The sequence below is a fragment of the Prionailurus viverrinus genome, chromosome E2 (genome assembly GCF_022837055.1).
Source record: "Prionailurus viverrinus isolate Anna chromosome E2, UM_Priviv_1.0, whole genome shotgun sequence".
Taxonomy (NCBI): domain Eukaryota; kingdom Metazoa; phylum Chordata; class Mammalia; order Carnivora; family Felidae; genus Prionailurus; species Prionailurus viverrinus.
The window spans coordinates 49747730-49760707 of NC_062575.1; the positions used below are offsets into that span (position 1 = coordinate 49747730).

General features: G+C 53.9%; 1 protein-coding gene across 4 annotated transcripts in view; it reads left to right on the top strand.

Moving 5' to 3' along the window:
• GRIK5 (glutamate ionotropic receptor kainate type subunit 5) overlaps positions 1-12724 on the top strand; it is a 58767-nt gene extending 46043 nt beyond the window's left edge. For all 4 annotated transcript variants that reach the window (XM_047835855.1, XM_047835857.1, XM_047835858.1 and 1 more), the window contains 5 exons: positions 4612-4777; positions 6071-6296; positions 8086-8214; positions 8309-8430; positions 11686-12724. In XM_047835855.1, the coding sequence (XP_047691811.1) occupies positions 4612-4777; positions 6071-6296; positions 8086-8214; positions 8309-8430; positions 11686-12114 (1072 nt within the window). In that variant the 3' untranslated portion in view covers positions 12115-12724. The remainder of the gene's footprint in view (positions 1-4611; positions 4778-6070; positions 6297-8085; positions 8215-8308; positions 8431-11685) is intronic.
• Positions 12725-12978: the final 254 nt, after the last annotated feature.

Genomic DNA, 12978 nt, shown 5'->3' on the forward strand with positions numbered 1-12978 from the left:
GAGTGGGGGAGGGGGAGAGGGAAAGTGAGAGAAAGAGAGAATTCTAAGCAGGCTCTGCACTGTCATTACAGAGCCTAATGCAGGGCTCAAACCCACAAACCATGAGATCATGACCTGAGCTGAAATCAAGAGTCAGACTCTTCACTGACTGAGCCACCCAGATGCCCCAGATCATTATATTTAAAGTGGTTTCTTTTTTTTGTTTGTTTAGTTTATTTATATTTGAGAGAGAGTGAGCCAGCAGGTGCCTGGGTGCACACAGCGGAGGAGGGGCAGAGAGAGAGAGACAGAGAGAGAGAGAAAATCCCAAGCAGGCTCCACACTTAGCACAAAGCCCGATGAGAGGCTTAATCCCACGAACCACAATATCATGATCTGAGCTGAAATCAAGAGTCAGATGGGGCTCCGGGGAGGCTCAGTAGGTTAAGCATCTGACTTCGGCTCAGGTCATGATCTCGCAGTTTGTGGGTTCGAGCCCCTCTGAGCTGTTTGCACAGAGCCTGGAGCCTGCTTCGGACTCTGTGTCTCCTCTCTCTGCCCCTCCCATGCTCATGCTCTGTCTCTCTCTGTCTCTCAATAATAAATAAATGTTAAAAAAAAAAGAGCCAGACGCTTATCCCACTGAACCAGCCAGGCACCCCTAAAGTTTCTTATAGGCAGCATGTACTTTCTTATAGGCAGCATGTACTTAGGTCTTGGAGCAGGGGTTGGCAAACTTTGTCAGTATTAGGCCAAATAGTATATAGTTTAGGCTTTGTTGGCCATCCAGTCTCTGTCACAACTAATCAGCTCTGACTGTATTGTGAAAGCAGCCATAGACGATACATAAATGAATGAGTGTGGCTGTGTTCCAATAAAACTTTATTTATGGACATTGACACTGAAAATAGAATTTTATATGTCACGTGTCTTGAAGTAATACTCTTCAATTTCTTTTTAAACATTTAAAAATGTGAAAACCATTCTTAGCCTGCGGGCTGGACAAAAGCTGATAGCAAGACAGATTTGGCCTGTAGGCCATCGTTTGCCAGCCCTTGGTTGGGACCATTTACCTTTAATGTAATTACTGTGACGGTTGGGTTTAAATCTGCCAACTTGCTATTTATTTGTAATTTGTTCCATCTCTTTTGATTCCTTTTTCCCTCTTTTCCTACCTTCTTTTGGATTTATTGAGATATTTAGGATTCTGTTTCATGTCTACCATTGAAGCATACTTCAATAGCATACTTCTTTTTAAATTTTTCTTAGTAGCTGCTTTGGGTTTACGATATGCATCTTTAATTGATTACAAAATACTTTCAAGTAACATTGTACGACTTCACATAAGATGGAGATCCTTATGACAGTATGCTCCCATCTCTCCCCCTATCCTTTGAGCTATTCTTGTCATATAGATTACTTCTACTTGTCTTACAAGCCCCATAATATATTAGGAGTGTATGTGTGTGTATTTGCTTAAACAGTAAATGTCTTTTTTTTAATGTTTATTTATTTATTTAAAAAATTGTTAACTTTTATTCATTTTTGAGAGACACAGAGAGACAGAGCATGAGCAGGAGAGGGGCAGAGAGAGAGGGAGACACAGAATCCAAGGCAGGCTCCAGGCTCTGAGCTGTCAGCACAGAGCCCGATGCAGGGCTCAAACTTTCAAACTGCGAGATCATGACCTGAGTTGAAGTTGGAGACCTAACTGAGCTACCTGGGCACCCCTGGAACTTGCAAGTCTTGATTTTGGGTTTGTGAGTTTGAGCCCCACATTGGGTGTAGAGATTACTTAAAAATAAAATCTTTTAAAAAATAAAGAGGGGGTGCCTGGGTGGCTCAGTCAGTTAAGCATCTGACTTAGGCTCAGGTCATGATCTCATGGTTCATGGACTTGATCCCCATGTCACGTTCTGTGCTGACAGCTCAGAGCCTGGAGCCTGCTTCGGATTCTGTGTCTCCCTCTCTCTCCACCTCTCCCCTGCTCACAATCTGTCTCTTTCTCTCTCAAAAGTAGATAAACATTTAAAAATTTTTAAATAAAAAAAAAACAGATATACAAAGGTACAGGAAACTGTGAGAGAGAAGTCACTCATTTGAAACACACCCAGAATTGGCAGAATGATGGAACTAGCAGATGAGGGTATTAAAGAGCTGTTATAGATATAGTCAGAATGCTCAAGGATATAAAGAAAAACCTGAGTGTAATGCAGAGAGAAATATAAAAAAGGAGCAAGTGGAACTTGTAGAGATGAAACATACAACATTTGAATGGGAAATTTTACTGGAATGGTTTATACAGATCAGACACTGCAGCAGAAGAGAAAGGAGAATTGGAAGACAGCAATAGAATAGAATAGACAGAATAGAATCCAAATGGAAGTCACAGTGGGAAAAATGACTGACAATGGGCACAAAGTCTAAGTGGCCTGAGGAATAAAATAGCAAGTGGTCTTACATAAGTGATTGAAGTTCCATAAGGAGAGGAGAAAAAGGGAGTAACAGGAAAAAAAAATATTTGAAGAAGTAATGGTGAAAACTTTTTCAAATTTGATGAGAATTATAAACTTGCAGATCTAAGAAACTCTATAAAACCCGCGTAGGATAAACACACATACACACAAAGCACTTCAAGGCGCATTATAATCAACTGCTGAAAACCCGTGATAAAGAAAGAGTCTTAATGCAGCCAGAAGGCTGGGGGGGGGGGGGGGGGGCGGACGACACACGCAAGAATCAAATAACAGTGACAACAGACTTCTTGTCAGAGAGTATGCAAGCCAGGAGACAATGCACAAATGTGCTGAAAGGGAAAAACAACCTGTCAATCTAGTATTCTATATCCATCAAAAAGATCCTTCGAAGATCCACTAACAAATGTTTCATACAAACAAAAGCTGGGAGAATTAATTGCCAGCAGGACTGCGCTTCAAGAAATGTTATTTTGGGGACGGGGGTGCCTGGATGGCTCAGTCAGAAGAGTGTGCAACTCTTGATCTTGGGTTGTGAGTTCGAGCCCCACGTTGGGTATGGAAATTACTTAAAAATAAAATCTTTCTGGGGCGCCTGCATGGGTCAGTCAGTTAAGCTTCCCGCTTCGGCTCAGGTCATGATCTCATGGTTGGTGAGTTCGAGCCCCTGTCGGGCTCTGTGCTGACAGCTCAGAGCCTGGAGCCTGCTTCGGATTCAGTGTCTCCTTCTCTCTTTGCCCCTCCCCACTCACACTCTGTCTCTGTCTCTCAAAAAATAAATAAATGTTTAAAAATTTTTTAAATGAAAATGAAATCTTTTTTAAAAGCAAAGGAAAAGTTATGGGAAGTTCTTCAGGTAAAAGTTCTTCCATCTAATGCTAGATGGAAACTTGGATGCACATGGAGCAACAGAGAATACCAGAAATAGTAGATGTGTGGGTAAATATAAAAGACATATTCCTCATTTTAGAAATCTCTTCATTAAAAAAATTTTTTTATGTTTATTTATTTTTGAGGGAGACAGAGTGTGAGTGGGGGAGGGGCAGAGAGAGAGGGAGACACAGAATCCCAAGCAGACTCCAGGCTCTGAGCTGTCAGCACAAAGCCCCACCCAGGGCTCGAGCTCACAAACCGTGAGATCATGACCTGAGCCGAAGTCAGTTGCTTAATCGACTGAGCCACCCAGGCACCCCTATCTGGTAATTTTTTATTGGCTAACAGACATTTTGAATTTTACATTGTTTTACATTGTTGAATGTATTACTTTAAAGAGTCTTGGACGTTCTCTGGCGGGCAGTTAAATTCCTTGTGGATAATTTTGATCCTTTCCAGGCCTGTTTTTTAAAGCTGTTAGAGATCTGGCATAGTCTTTATTCTAGGGCTGACTTAATTCTGTTTGTAATATGTTGTCCTTTGGGGTCTCTACTGAATGTCTCATCTGTTCGGTCAGATCTCGCTCCTCAGGCTGGAGAGATCTCAAAAGGTTCCCAGCCCTGTGCAAACCCTGGGAATTGTTCTGTCTTTGAAAGCGGTTCTTCTCTGGCCCCTTAGAGTTCCACCCTATGTGTACACAGATTGATATTCAGCCAAAGACTCAAGGGGACTCTGTGCACATTTCTGGAATCCTTTCTCTCTGTGCAGCTCCCTCTTCTTAGGTTCCTTGTCCCACAAATTTTAGCCATCTTGGCCTCTCCGGTCTCCACCTCTGCAACTCATGAGATTGCCAGACTGTTTGGGTTTCCCTTTCTGGCACCTCACTCTATAAACTAAATTCAGCCAGACAGCCTGGGCAACGATAAGTCTCACTTTGTTGCTTTTTTTTTCCTCAGGGATTACAGTCCTGTGATGCCTATTGTCCTACGTCTTTAAATAGTTTTCTATATTCTGTCTAATTTTCTAGTTGTTGATGGTGGGAGGGTATTTTCAGGATATCTTATTCTCTTAGATCTGAAAGTGGAAATCTCTGGAAGCAGTATTAAACCCAGGGAATCTGGCTCTAGAATCGGTGCTTCCAGCCTTCCCACTAGTCAGCAGTCACTGAGCCTTCTAGATGCTGAGGTCATTAAGAGTGGCACCACCAACAGGGTGCATGGCCACAGTGGGAGGGTGGCCGGGGGCGAGGGCCTCCAGACTGTAGCTTGCTCCTTCTCCCCCTCAGGTGGGCCTTCACCTTGATCATCATCTCTTCCTACACGGCCAACCTGGCTGCCTTCCTCACCGTGCAGCGCATGGAGGTGCCCGTGGAGTCAGCTGATGACCTGGCAGACCAGACCAACATTGAGTATGGCACCATCCATGCTGGCTCCACCATGACCTTCTTTCAGGTGGGGGCCTTTGAAGTTGCCCAGGCTTGGTGTTGGTATCCCCATCGTGCATAGCTGCCCAGGGTGGGGCTGGGCAGGGCCTCCTGGGTCAGAGGGATTGATTGTCATGACAGTCAGGGAAGCTGAGAAGCAGAAGACACACTTGTGGGGTCACAGGGAGTGTTGCTGTCTGGCTGGAGAAACTGGACTTTCCCCCCAGGGAACAGAAGGGAGGCAGATATGGGATCTAATGTTGTATCAGTGCTAGATGGGCCAAATGGGGTCATGGAGGCTGCTAGAAGGGTCAGGCCTGGGAAAATGGGCCAGCAGAGAGGAAGGCAAGGCCCTTCAAGATGAAAGGTGTGCGTCCCTGTGTATTATGGGGTGGTGGGAAAGAATCAAAGGAAAGCAAGCCCGGCAAGGAGGCTTGAGTGACCGTAGAGGCCCTAAATGCCAAGATAGGGCTGAGATTAGGACCTGGAAGTGGGCAGGTGGGAATAGTTACTGGGCAGGGGTGACCTGTTTAGAGCTGAAAGTTCCCTCTGGGGCAAACAGGGGTAGACTAATGGTCTGAGGGAGGCTGGAGCTGGGCAGGGGCCACTGGTTGAAGCATGAAGGAGAGGAGGTCTCGCTGGTGGGTTGTGGGAGCAGTTTGCAGCTGGGAAAAATAGAAAAGTAGGTTTGGGAGGTGGCTGAGCCCTGGGGAGGGGCCTGTGGGGCACATAGGAAGAGCAGCGTCTGAACATCAGATCAGAGAAGGAAGGCGTGTGTCAGGAGTAGTGATGGGGGTGGTCATCCCCAGCTTGGCCTCCACAGGCCTCTGCCTCGGGGCTCTATCTGGGGCAGGGTGGGGCATTCGCCAGAAGGTTCCTGCAGGGCCTAAAGGAAGTAAATGGTCCTATTTGGCATGCTGCAGGTCTCCCCGACCCAGGCTGGGCCCTGGGTAAATTTGCGGTTGAGCTTCTGTGCATAAGGCCTGGGAGCGCTCGGAAGACAGGGCTGGGTGTCAGGCTGAGCCAGGCCCAGGGGTGGAAGAGAGAAGAGGGGCTAAAGAATAGACCATGGCTCCTTCTTCCCAAGCCTTCTGTCCTCAGGGCCCTCGCTGGCCTGGTGGGCGTGCAGATGGCTTGGACCTGACCTTGAGCAATCTGTCTTGTCCCTCTCCTCTGACTTTGGCTCTTCCTGCCTTCCTCTGGTCTCCTCACTCTTTCCAGTTGAGAGAGACTTCCTGGAGGGCAGGGGACAGGGTTCAGGGGAAATGCAGGGGGTGGAAAGACCCTCACCTGACTTCCCCGTGTCCCCTCCTCCTCCCAGAACTCACGGTACCAGACGTACCAGCGTATGTGGAACTACATGCAGTCGAAGCAGCCCAGTGTGTTTGTCAAGAGCACGGAAGAAGGCATCGCGCGTGTTCTCAACTCCCGCTACGCCTTCCTGCTCGAGTCCACCATGAACGAGTACCACCGGCGTCTCAACTGCAACCTCACCCAGATCGGGGGCCTCCTCGACACCAAGGGCTACGGCATCGGCATGCCACTGGGTATGGCAGCCTTGGGGCTGGGGAATGTGGAGGGGGCGCTGGGTATCCTAAACCAAGCCACGTGAGCCGGCCCGGGACTGGGCCAAGCCCTCCCTGTGGCAGGCCGGGTATGTTGTGCGTGGCCTTGGGCGGATGTCACCGCCATTCTGAGCCTCTGCACTCAACCCGCAAACACGGGCCTGGCAGCAGTCAGTTCCAGCCCTCCATGGCTGTTGGGAGAATCCCGTGTGACTGTGCACAGCCCAGTACTTGCAGGCCATGACACTTGCCCCCTTCCCCTTTGGCCCGAGGACCCCTTGAGGGGGAAGACCTGGGTTTATGTACCTTACAGTCTCTGCACGGAGCCCACAGCCCAGCTCAGAGCAGGTGCTCAGAATATAGATGGTGGAAGGGACGGGGGCAGGGATGGGTCTGCCTGGGAGACTTGGACATGCTTTTTCAGGGCTCAGTGCTGGAAACCCAGCAATTTTATCACCAAATCTTGACATTTTGACCTTTAAATCCATCTATCTGCTGATGACTGCTGTGTTAGTTATCTATTACTGCGTAACAAATGACCTCCAGTCTTAGCAGCTTCCCTGTGCCAGGGAAGCACATAGCCCGGTGCTTCGGGGGGACGGGCTCTGGAGTCACACCGACCTGGATTCAAATCCCAGCTCCACACCACCCCCCCGACTCCGTGCATGACCTTAGGCAGGAATGTCACCTGCCTGGTCCAGAAAATGGGGGTGGTAACACCCGGTAATACCAGGATCACGAGGGACTTGAATTAATGTCCATTAACCAAGGGTCTACAAACCCGGCACATCGTAGGGGCTGCTGAATACTAATGACTCCACCTGCCCATGTCCCCAGTTTCTGGTACCTGGGAAATGCTGAAGAGGTGTGGTGACTGAGGAAATGACAGGACGGGACACGTGTGGGGTGTTTGGGACGGAAGGATGGTTTGAGGAGAGGATCCGAGGGTAGGGAGGAGAGAGGTGGCTGGAGATTCATTCACTGAGCAGATTGCCTGATGCCCTACTGTGTGTGGCACGCACTGTGCTGGAAGACCACAGCAGAGGGCCGCGAAGCCCCCAGCCTCCTGCCTGCGACCAGGGGCGCAGACGGCAAGGACACAATAAACACGCAGCTTTATAAAGTGATGTCAGGTGGTGATAACTGCTCTGAGGTGAAGTAAGGGGAAGGGACTGACAGGGAGGGGGTGCTTGGTGCCATTTTAAGTGAAGGTCATTGGAGAAGACCCCTTGAGGACGCACCATGCGAGCAGAGGCCTGAGTGACAGGAGGGAAGGAACGTTCCAGGCAGAGATCCTGAGGTGGGACTACCTGGAGGACTCGAGGCACAGCCGGGAGGCCGGTGTGGCTGGCACAGAGAGCCTCGGGGGCAGCAGGAGCCTCAGGTGGCGGGGCCAGTGGACCCCAGGTCTCGAGGCCGAGGGAAGGACCTGGTGCTCTCTGCGTCGGGAAGCCATTGGAGAATTTTGAGCACAAGAGAGGCGAGCTCTATGACTGTTTCTGAAGTTGTCCCTCTGGCTGGTGGGGGGAGGTGAGGGGCACGGCAGGGAGGGGACGGTGACAAATGTGACATGAGGCCTAGTGGGGGCCCAGCCCAGGGTGGTGGCAGCGGAGGTGGCAAGCAGTGGTCAGACTTGAAGGTAGAGGGGGAAGAGCCCCAGGGATGCGGCGGAGGCAGGAGGAAGGGTCGTGGTGAGGGGGCAGTTGGGGGTTGGGCGGGCAGGGCTCCGGGGCCCCGACGGCCAGTCCACCCCCTTGTCCATCCGGTGCAGGCTCCCCGTTCCGGGATGAGATCACCCTGGCCATCCTGCAGCTTCAGGAGAACAACCGGCTGGAGATCCTGAAGCGCAAGTGGTGGGAGGGGGGCCGGTGCCCCAAGGAGGAGGATCATCGAGCTAAAGGTCAGCTTCCCCACACCTCACGCCCATCCCGAAGCCCTCTAAAGCCCCTGTGCCCACGCAGCCCCCACCCTGTGACTTCCCCCTCGACTCCCAGGTCTGGGCATGGAGAACATTGGTGGCATTTTTGTCGTGCTCATCTGTGGCCTCATCATTGCCGTCTTCGTGGCGGTCATGGAATTCATATGGTCCACACGGAGGTCGGCAGAGTCCGAAGAGGTGAGGAGGCTGGCAGAGGGCGTGGGGGAGAAGGGGAGTCTCAGGGGCGGAGGGGCATGGAGACTGTGGCATTGGTAGCCTTCCTGGAGGGGGTCTAGGAGCAGTGAGGGGCCAGGAGCAGGGCACAGAGAGGATCCGAGAGCCCCTAGGGGCAAAGGGGGTCCGAGGAGAGGTGCGTATGGACAGAAGGGAGAGGGAAGCCGGGCGTGAGGAAAGCCAGAGGAGGGAAAGCGGGCATGGGCAGAGGTGAGGATGCAGGGGAAAGAAGGGCTGGGGAGAAGGAGTGGGGAGGGGCAGGGGGTAAAGCAAGGAGAACTGAGAAGTGACAAAAAGGCAGCGGGCTTGCTGGCTGGTCCCAGCTCCACGGGGCCGGTGCTGCCCAGTGACACTCCTCCATTTCCACTCGTGCCCCTTCGGTCCCTCACGGGTCCACCTCCGCCTCTCCAGGCCCCAGCCCCGTCCCGCTCCTCACCTTGGCTGTTGACCTTACTTCCACTTCCCTGAGAAGAGCAGAGGAGTTAGAGGAGAGCATACAGACCTCTCCACATCCAGGCACCTGCCTTTCTCCACTCGCCCTGTCGGTTACTCCGAGGGAATACCCATAATTCCAGCTGAGGCACCCTCCCCTGTGCCCCCATCTCCTCTCTCGCCCCCCCAAAGACATCCCTCAGCGGTTCTTTGCTCCCTCCGCCCACCATCAGTTTCCTCCTCTCTGTTGGATCAAGGCTGTCAGGATACAGACGTGCTATCAGCTTTCCCATCTTCCAGAAATTTCTCTTGACCCCGCTTCCCTTCCTGGCCACCACCCCCACTCCTCCCCTAACCGTAGAACCTTGAAAGAGTGTATCTTTCTGCTGCGTCAGTTCCTGTGCTGCATCTAGTCTCCGACACACTCCCATCCACATCCCCACTGAAGCTGCTTGTCACCAGTGACCCCAAATCCAGCCCAGGTCTCAGGCCTCGTCATACGTGAGGTAGTGATGGGCTTTGGCACAGCTGAGCTCTCACCTCAAAACCCTCTCTTCATGCTTACGCCCCCCCTTTCTCCTTCCTCTGTGGCCCGTCCTTTGTTGAGGGGTTCTAGGGCTCCGTCCTGGACTCTTCTGTGTCTTTCTCCACCCCTTGGTGACCCCATCCAGCCAAATGGTTTGTAAGACCACCGCTATACTGATGACCTTTATTAGCTGTCTATTACCACGTAACATTCCTAAGATTCAGCAGCTCAAAACAGCAAACTTACATCAGTTTACAGAGCAGCTTAGCCGGGTGGTTCTGGCTGCCAAGGTCTCTGGTGAGGTCATGATGTTGGCCGAAGGCTTGCCTGGACCCAGAGGGTCCACTTCCAAGGTGGCGTATTGTCTCCAAATGTACTTGCAGGATTTTGATTTATGGAGGTGACTAAGTGATGACACGGAGAGGCCAATGCCACCGAAAGAAGATTTTTATTACATTTTCCAGGAGGGGGTGATGCCACCCACGTAGGGCCACAGGGGACGCACCAGGTTTTGGTCAGGAACCGGAGCTGAAAGCCTAGGCCACAGACGGCACTGGGGCACCGGGCAGGCAAAACAGCTTAGAACTGGCTAGTGTGGATAATGTCGGTGGGCTCAGGGCTAGAGGGTGGTCTGTAGCTGTGTGTACCTGGTCCTGGGTGATTTAGGGCAGCCTGGTGTGAGAGTCAGCTTAAGCTGGAGGGTGGGGGTACAAGCTGGGATCGGTTGGTTTGCATATGAGAGGTGGGCTCTCAGCCCTCTGCTATCCCTAAGAATCTAGCTGTGGAAAGGCCCCTCTCTCCCTGACCAGCAAGGTTTTCTCTGTGTCAAAACATCCTAGGATAGAATAAAGAACATGGGGAACATACACACTCAATGGCAGCTGACAGGAGGCCTCAGTCCCTCCCACAGGGACCTCTCCGTAGGGCTCCTTGGGTGTCTTCACGCCGTGGCGGCTGGGCTGGCTTGCCCCAGAGCAAGTGATCCAAGGGCCAACCCAGCAGAAGCCACCAGCCATATTCTGTTGGTCACAGAGCAGCCCTGATATAAAGGCAGAGGGGACCACACAGGGTGGGAACACTGGAGGGCAGGACTCTAGGGAGCCGCCTGCCATAACCCCCAGTGAGCATCCCTCACAGGGACTTCTCCCTGGACCCAGGGTCTGTGAACTCTGATCTTCCCATGGATGTCTGACAGGTAACCCACTTAACATCACATGGCCAAGGCAGAGCTCCTGCCCACGCACCAGGCAATGTTGTCATTCTCCTTGCTCAGACCAAGATGTGATTACCCTTGGCTCTCCCCTCTGTCTCATGCCTCCTTTGGATCTCTCAGCCAGTCCTCTCAGCTCCACCTTCAAAATACACCCAGAATCCAGCCCCTTCTCACCTCCTTGGCCACTGCCACTCAGCTCGCCCTTGGCCTCCTCCATCTGTTCTCAGCACAGCACCAGGGAGATCCTGTGTACAGCAGTCCTCTACTTAAAGCTCCCCAGTGCCTCCCACCTGGCTCAGAATAAAAGCCAGACCCTTACAGTGGCCTGTGGGCCCCATTGCTCTTCGACCTTGTCTTCTCTCTCCCCTGGGAACCTCACTCCAGCAACCCTGCCCCTGCTTGTGGTTCCTCCCACAAACCACCCGGTGCCCTTTCGGCACCTTTGTCCTGCACAGCCTTGCAGTCTTACTGAAGAAGACGTCTTCCTGGTGCGTCTTCCCTAATATCCTACTCCAGATGCAGTATCGCTCCCCACCTCTTGCCAATTTTATTCTCCCCAGCACTCATCACGGGCTAACATACTCCCTGCATTTACATTTTTGTTAGTTTTGTCTCTGCACTGGAATACAACCTCCACGAGGGCAGGGACTTCCTGTTTTGGTCCCTGCACACAGCAGGCGCTCAGTAAATAGGTCTTGCCATAGGTGGTAGCATGAGTTAGAGGCAGAAGATGGAAAACAAGCAGGAGGGAGTCAGAGACTTTGGAATGACAAGAAAGGGAAAGACAGGGGCCTGGATAGAAGGCGAGGGCAGGCTCAGGGAGAAACCCGAGGACGGAAGCAGAGAGAGAGGCCGAGAGGTGAGACAGAGCACTCGAAAAGCGGAGGCGGGGAGGGGAGGGGAGGGGAGGAGTGGAGCCCGGGGGCGCAGGGTGAGGGGGGTCGAGGCAGAGAAGTGAAAGCGGACGCAGAAGCCAGGCGAGGGGGCGGCGGCGAGGAGAGCGAGCGACGGACCGTGACCACCGCACCCCGCCCTGCGCCGCCCACAGGTGTCGGTGTGCCAGGAGATGCTGCAGGAGCTGCGGCACGCGGTGTCCTGCCGCAAGACGTCGCGTTCCCGCCGGCGCCGGCGCCCAGGCGGCGCGAGCCGGGCCCTGCTGTCGCTGCGCGCGGTCCGCGAGATGCGCCTCAGCAACGGCAAGCTCTACTCGGCCGGCGCGGGCGGGGATGCGGGCGGCGCGCACGGGGGCCCCCAGCGCCTCCTGGACGACCCGGGGCCGCCTGGCGGGGCCCGGCCCCCCGCCCCCACGCCCTGCACCCACGTGCGCGTCTGCCAGGAGTGTCGGCGCATCCAGGCGCTGCGGGCGTCCGGGGCCGGCGCGCCCCCGCGTGGCCTAGGCGCCCCCGCCGAAGCCACCAGCCCGCCCCGGCCGCGGCCAGGCCCCGCAGGCCCCCGCGAGCTGGCCGAACACGAGTGACCACGGGCGGAGCCGGGCTGGCGGCGGGACTGACCGCAGGGACGGAGCCCGGGCCGCCCCCGCTTCCCCAGCGGGCGAGGGTCGGGACTTGTGCCCCGGTGCTCCGGACGCCGCGATTTTGCCTTCGGCTCACGGTGTCGTCCGAGGCCCGGCTCCGGAGCCTTCCTGCGCCCCCTAGTGGACTTGCCAGAGGGTGCCGCGGACCCCGCACTGCGCCCCCGCCCCCAACCCCCCCCCCCCCCCCCCCCCCCACTGCGGACAGGAGGAGCGCAGGAATCGAGGACTCCGGGGGCCGGGGACTGCGGGGCCGTTCCGGAAGCGGAAAGCAGTCCGCGAGGAGAGCCCCATCCTGGGACTGCTCAGGCTCCCCAAGACTTGACACAGCCCTCCCCACTTCTGGAGAACGGGAGGGCCTCTGGGCATATGGGTGTCCCCTGGCGCCCCTCAACTCTTCTCTTTCTCTCTTTTTTTTGGGGAGAAACCTCGGAATTTCTATGAGACACCCCCCAGGGAGGAGGTCAGTTGGGCCCCCGTCCCTCCCCCTGCCACGCCCCAGTCCCTGTTGGAATAAAAAAAGAACAAAACCCCAAAAACTGGGGATACCTGGGTCTCATTTCCTGGAGGTATGAGGGCATTAAAGGCTCGGGCTCCCCAGGGAGTCTGCTGAGAACCACACACTGGATGGTCACTCCTGGACTCTCTCCACCCTTGGGCCCTGCCCTCAGCCAGCAGGTTAGCCCAGGTCCTGGCAGCTGGCCCCTCTCCACTGACCTTCTCTCAGGACAGAAGGAGGCTGCGACAGAGACCCTGAGACAGATGGAGAGAGATGCAGGGATCTGGAGAGGAGGAGACACCAGGGAACGG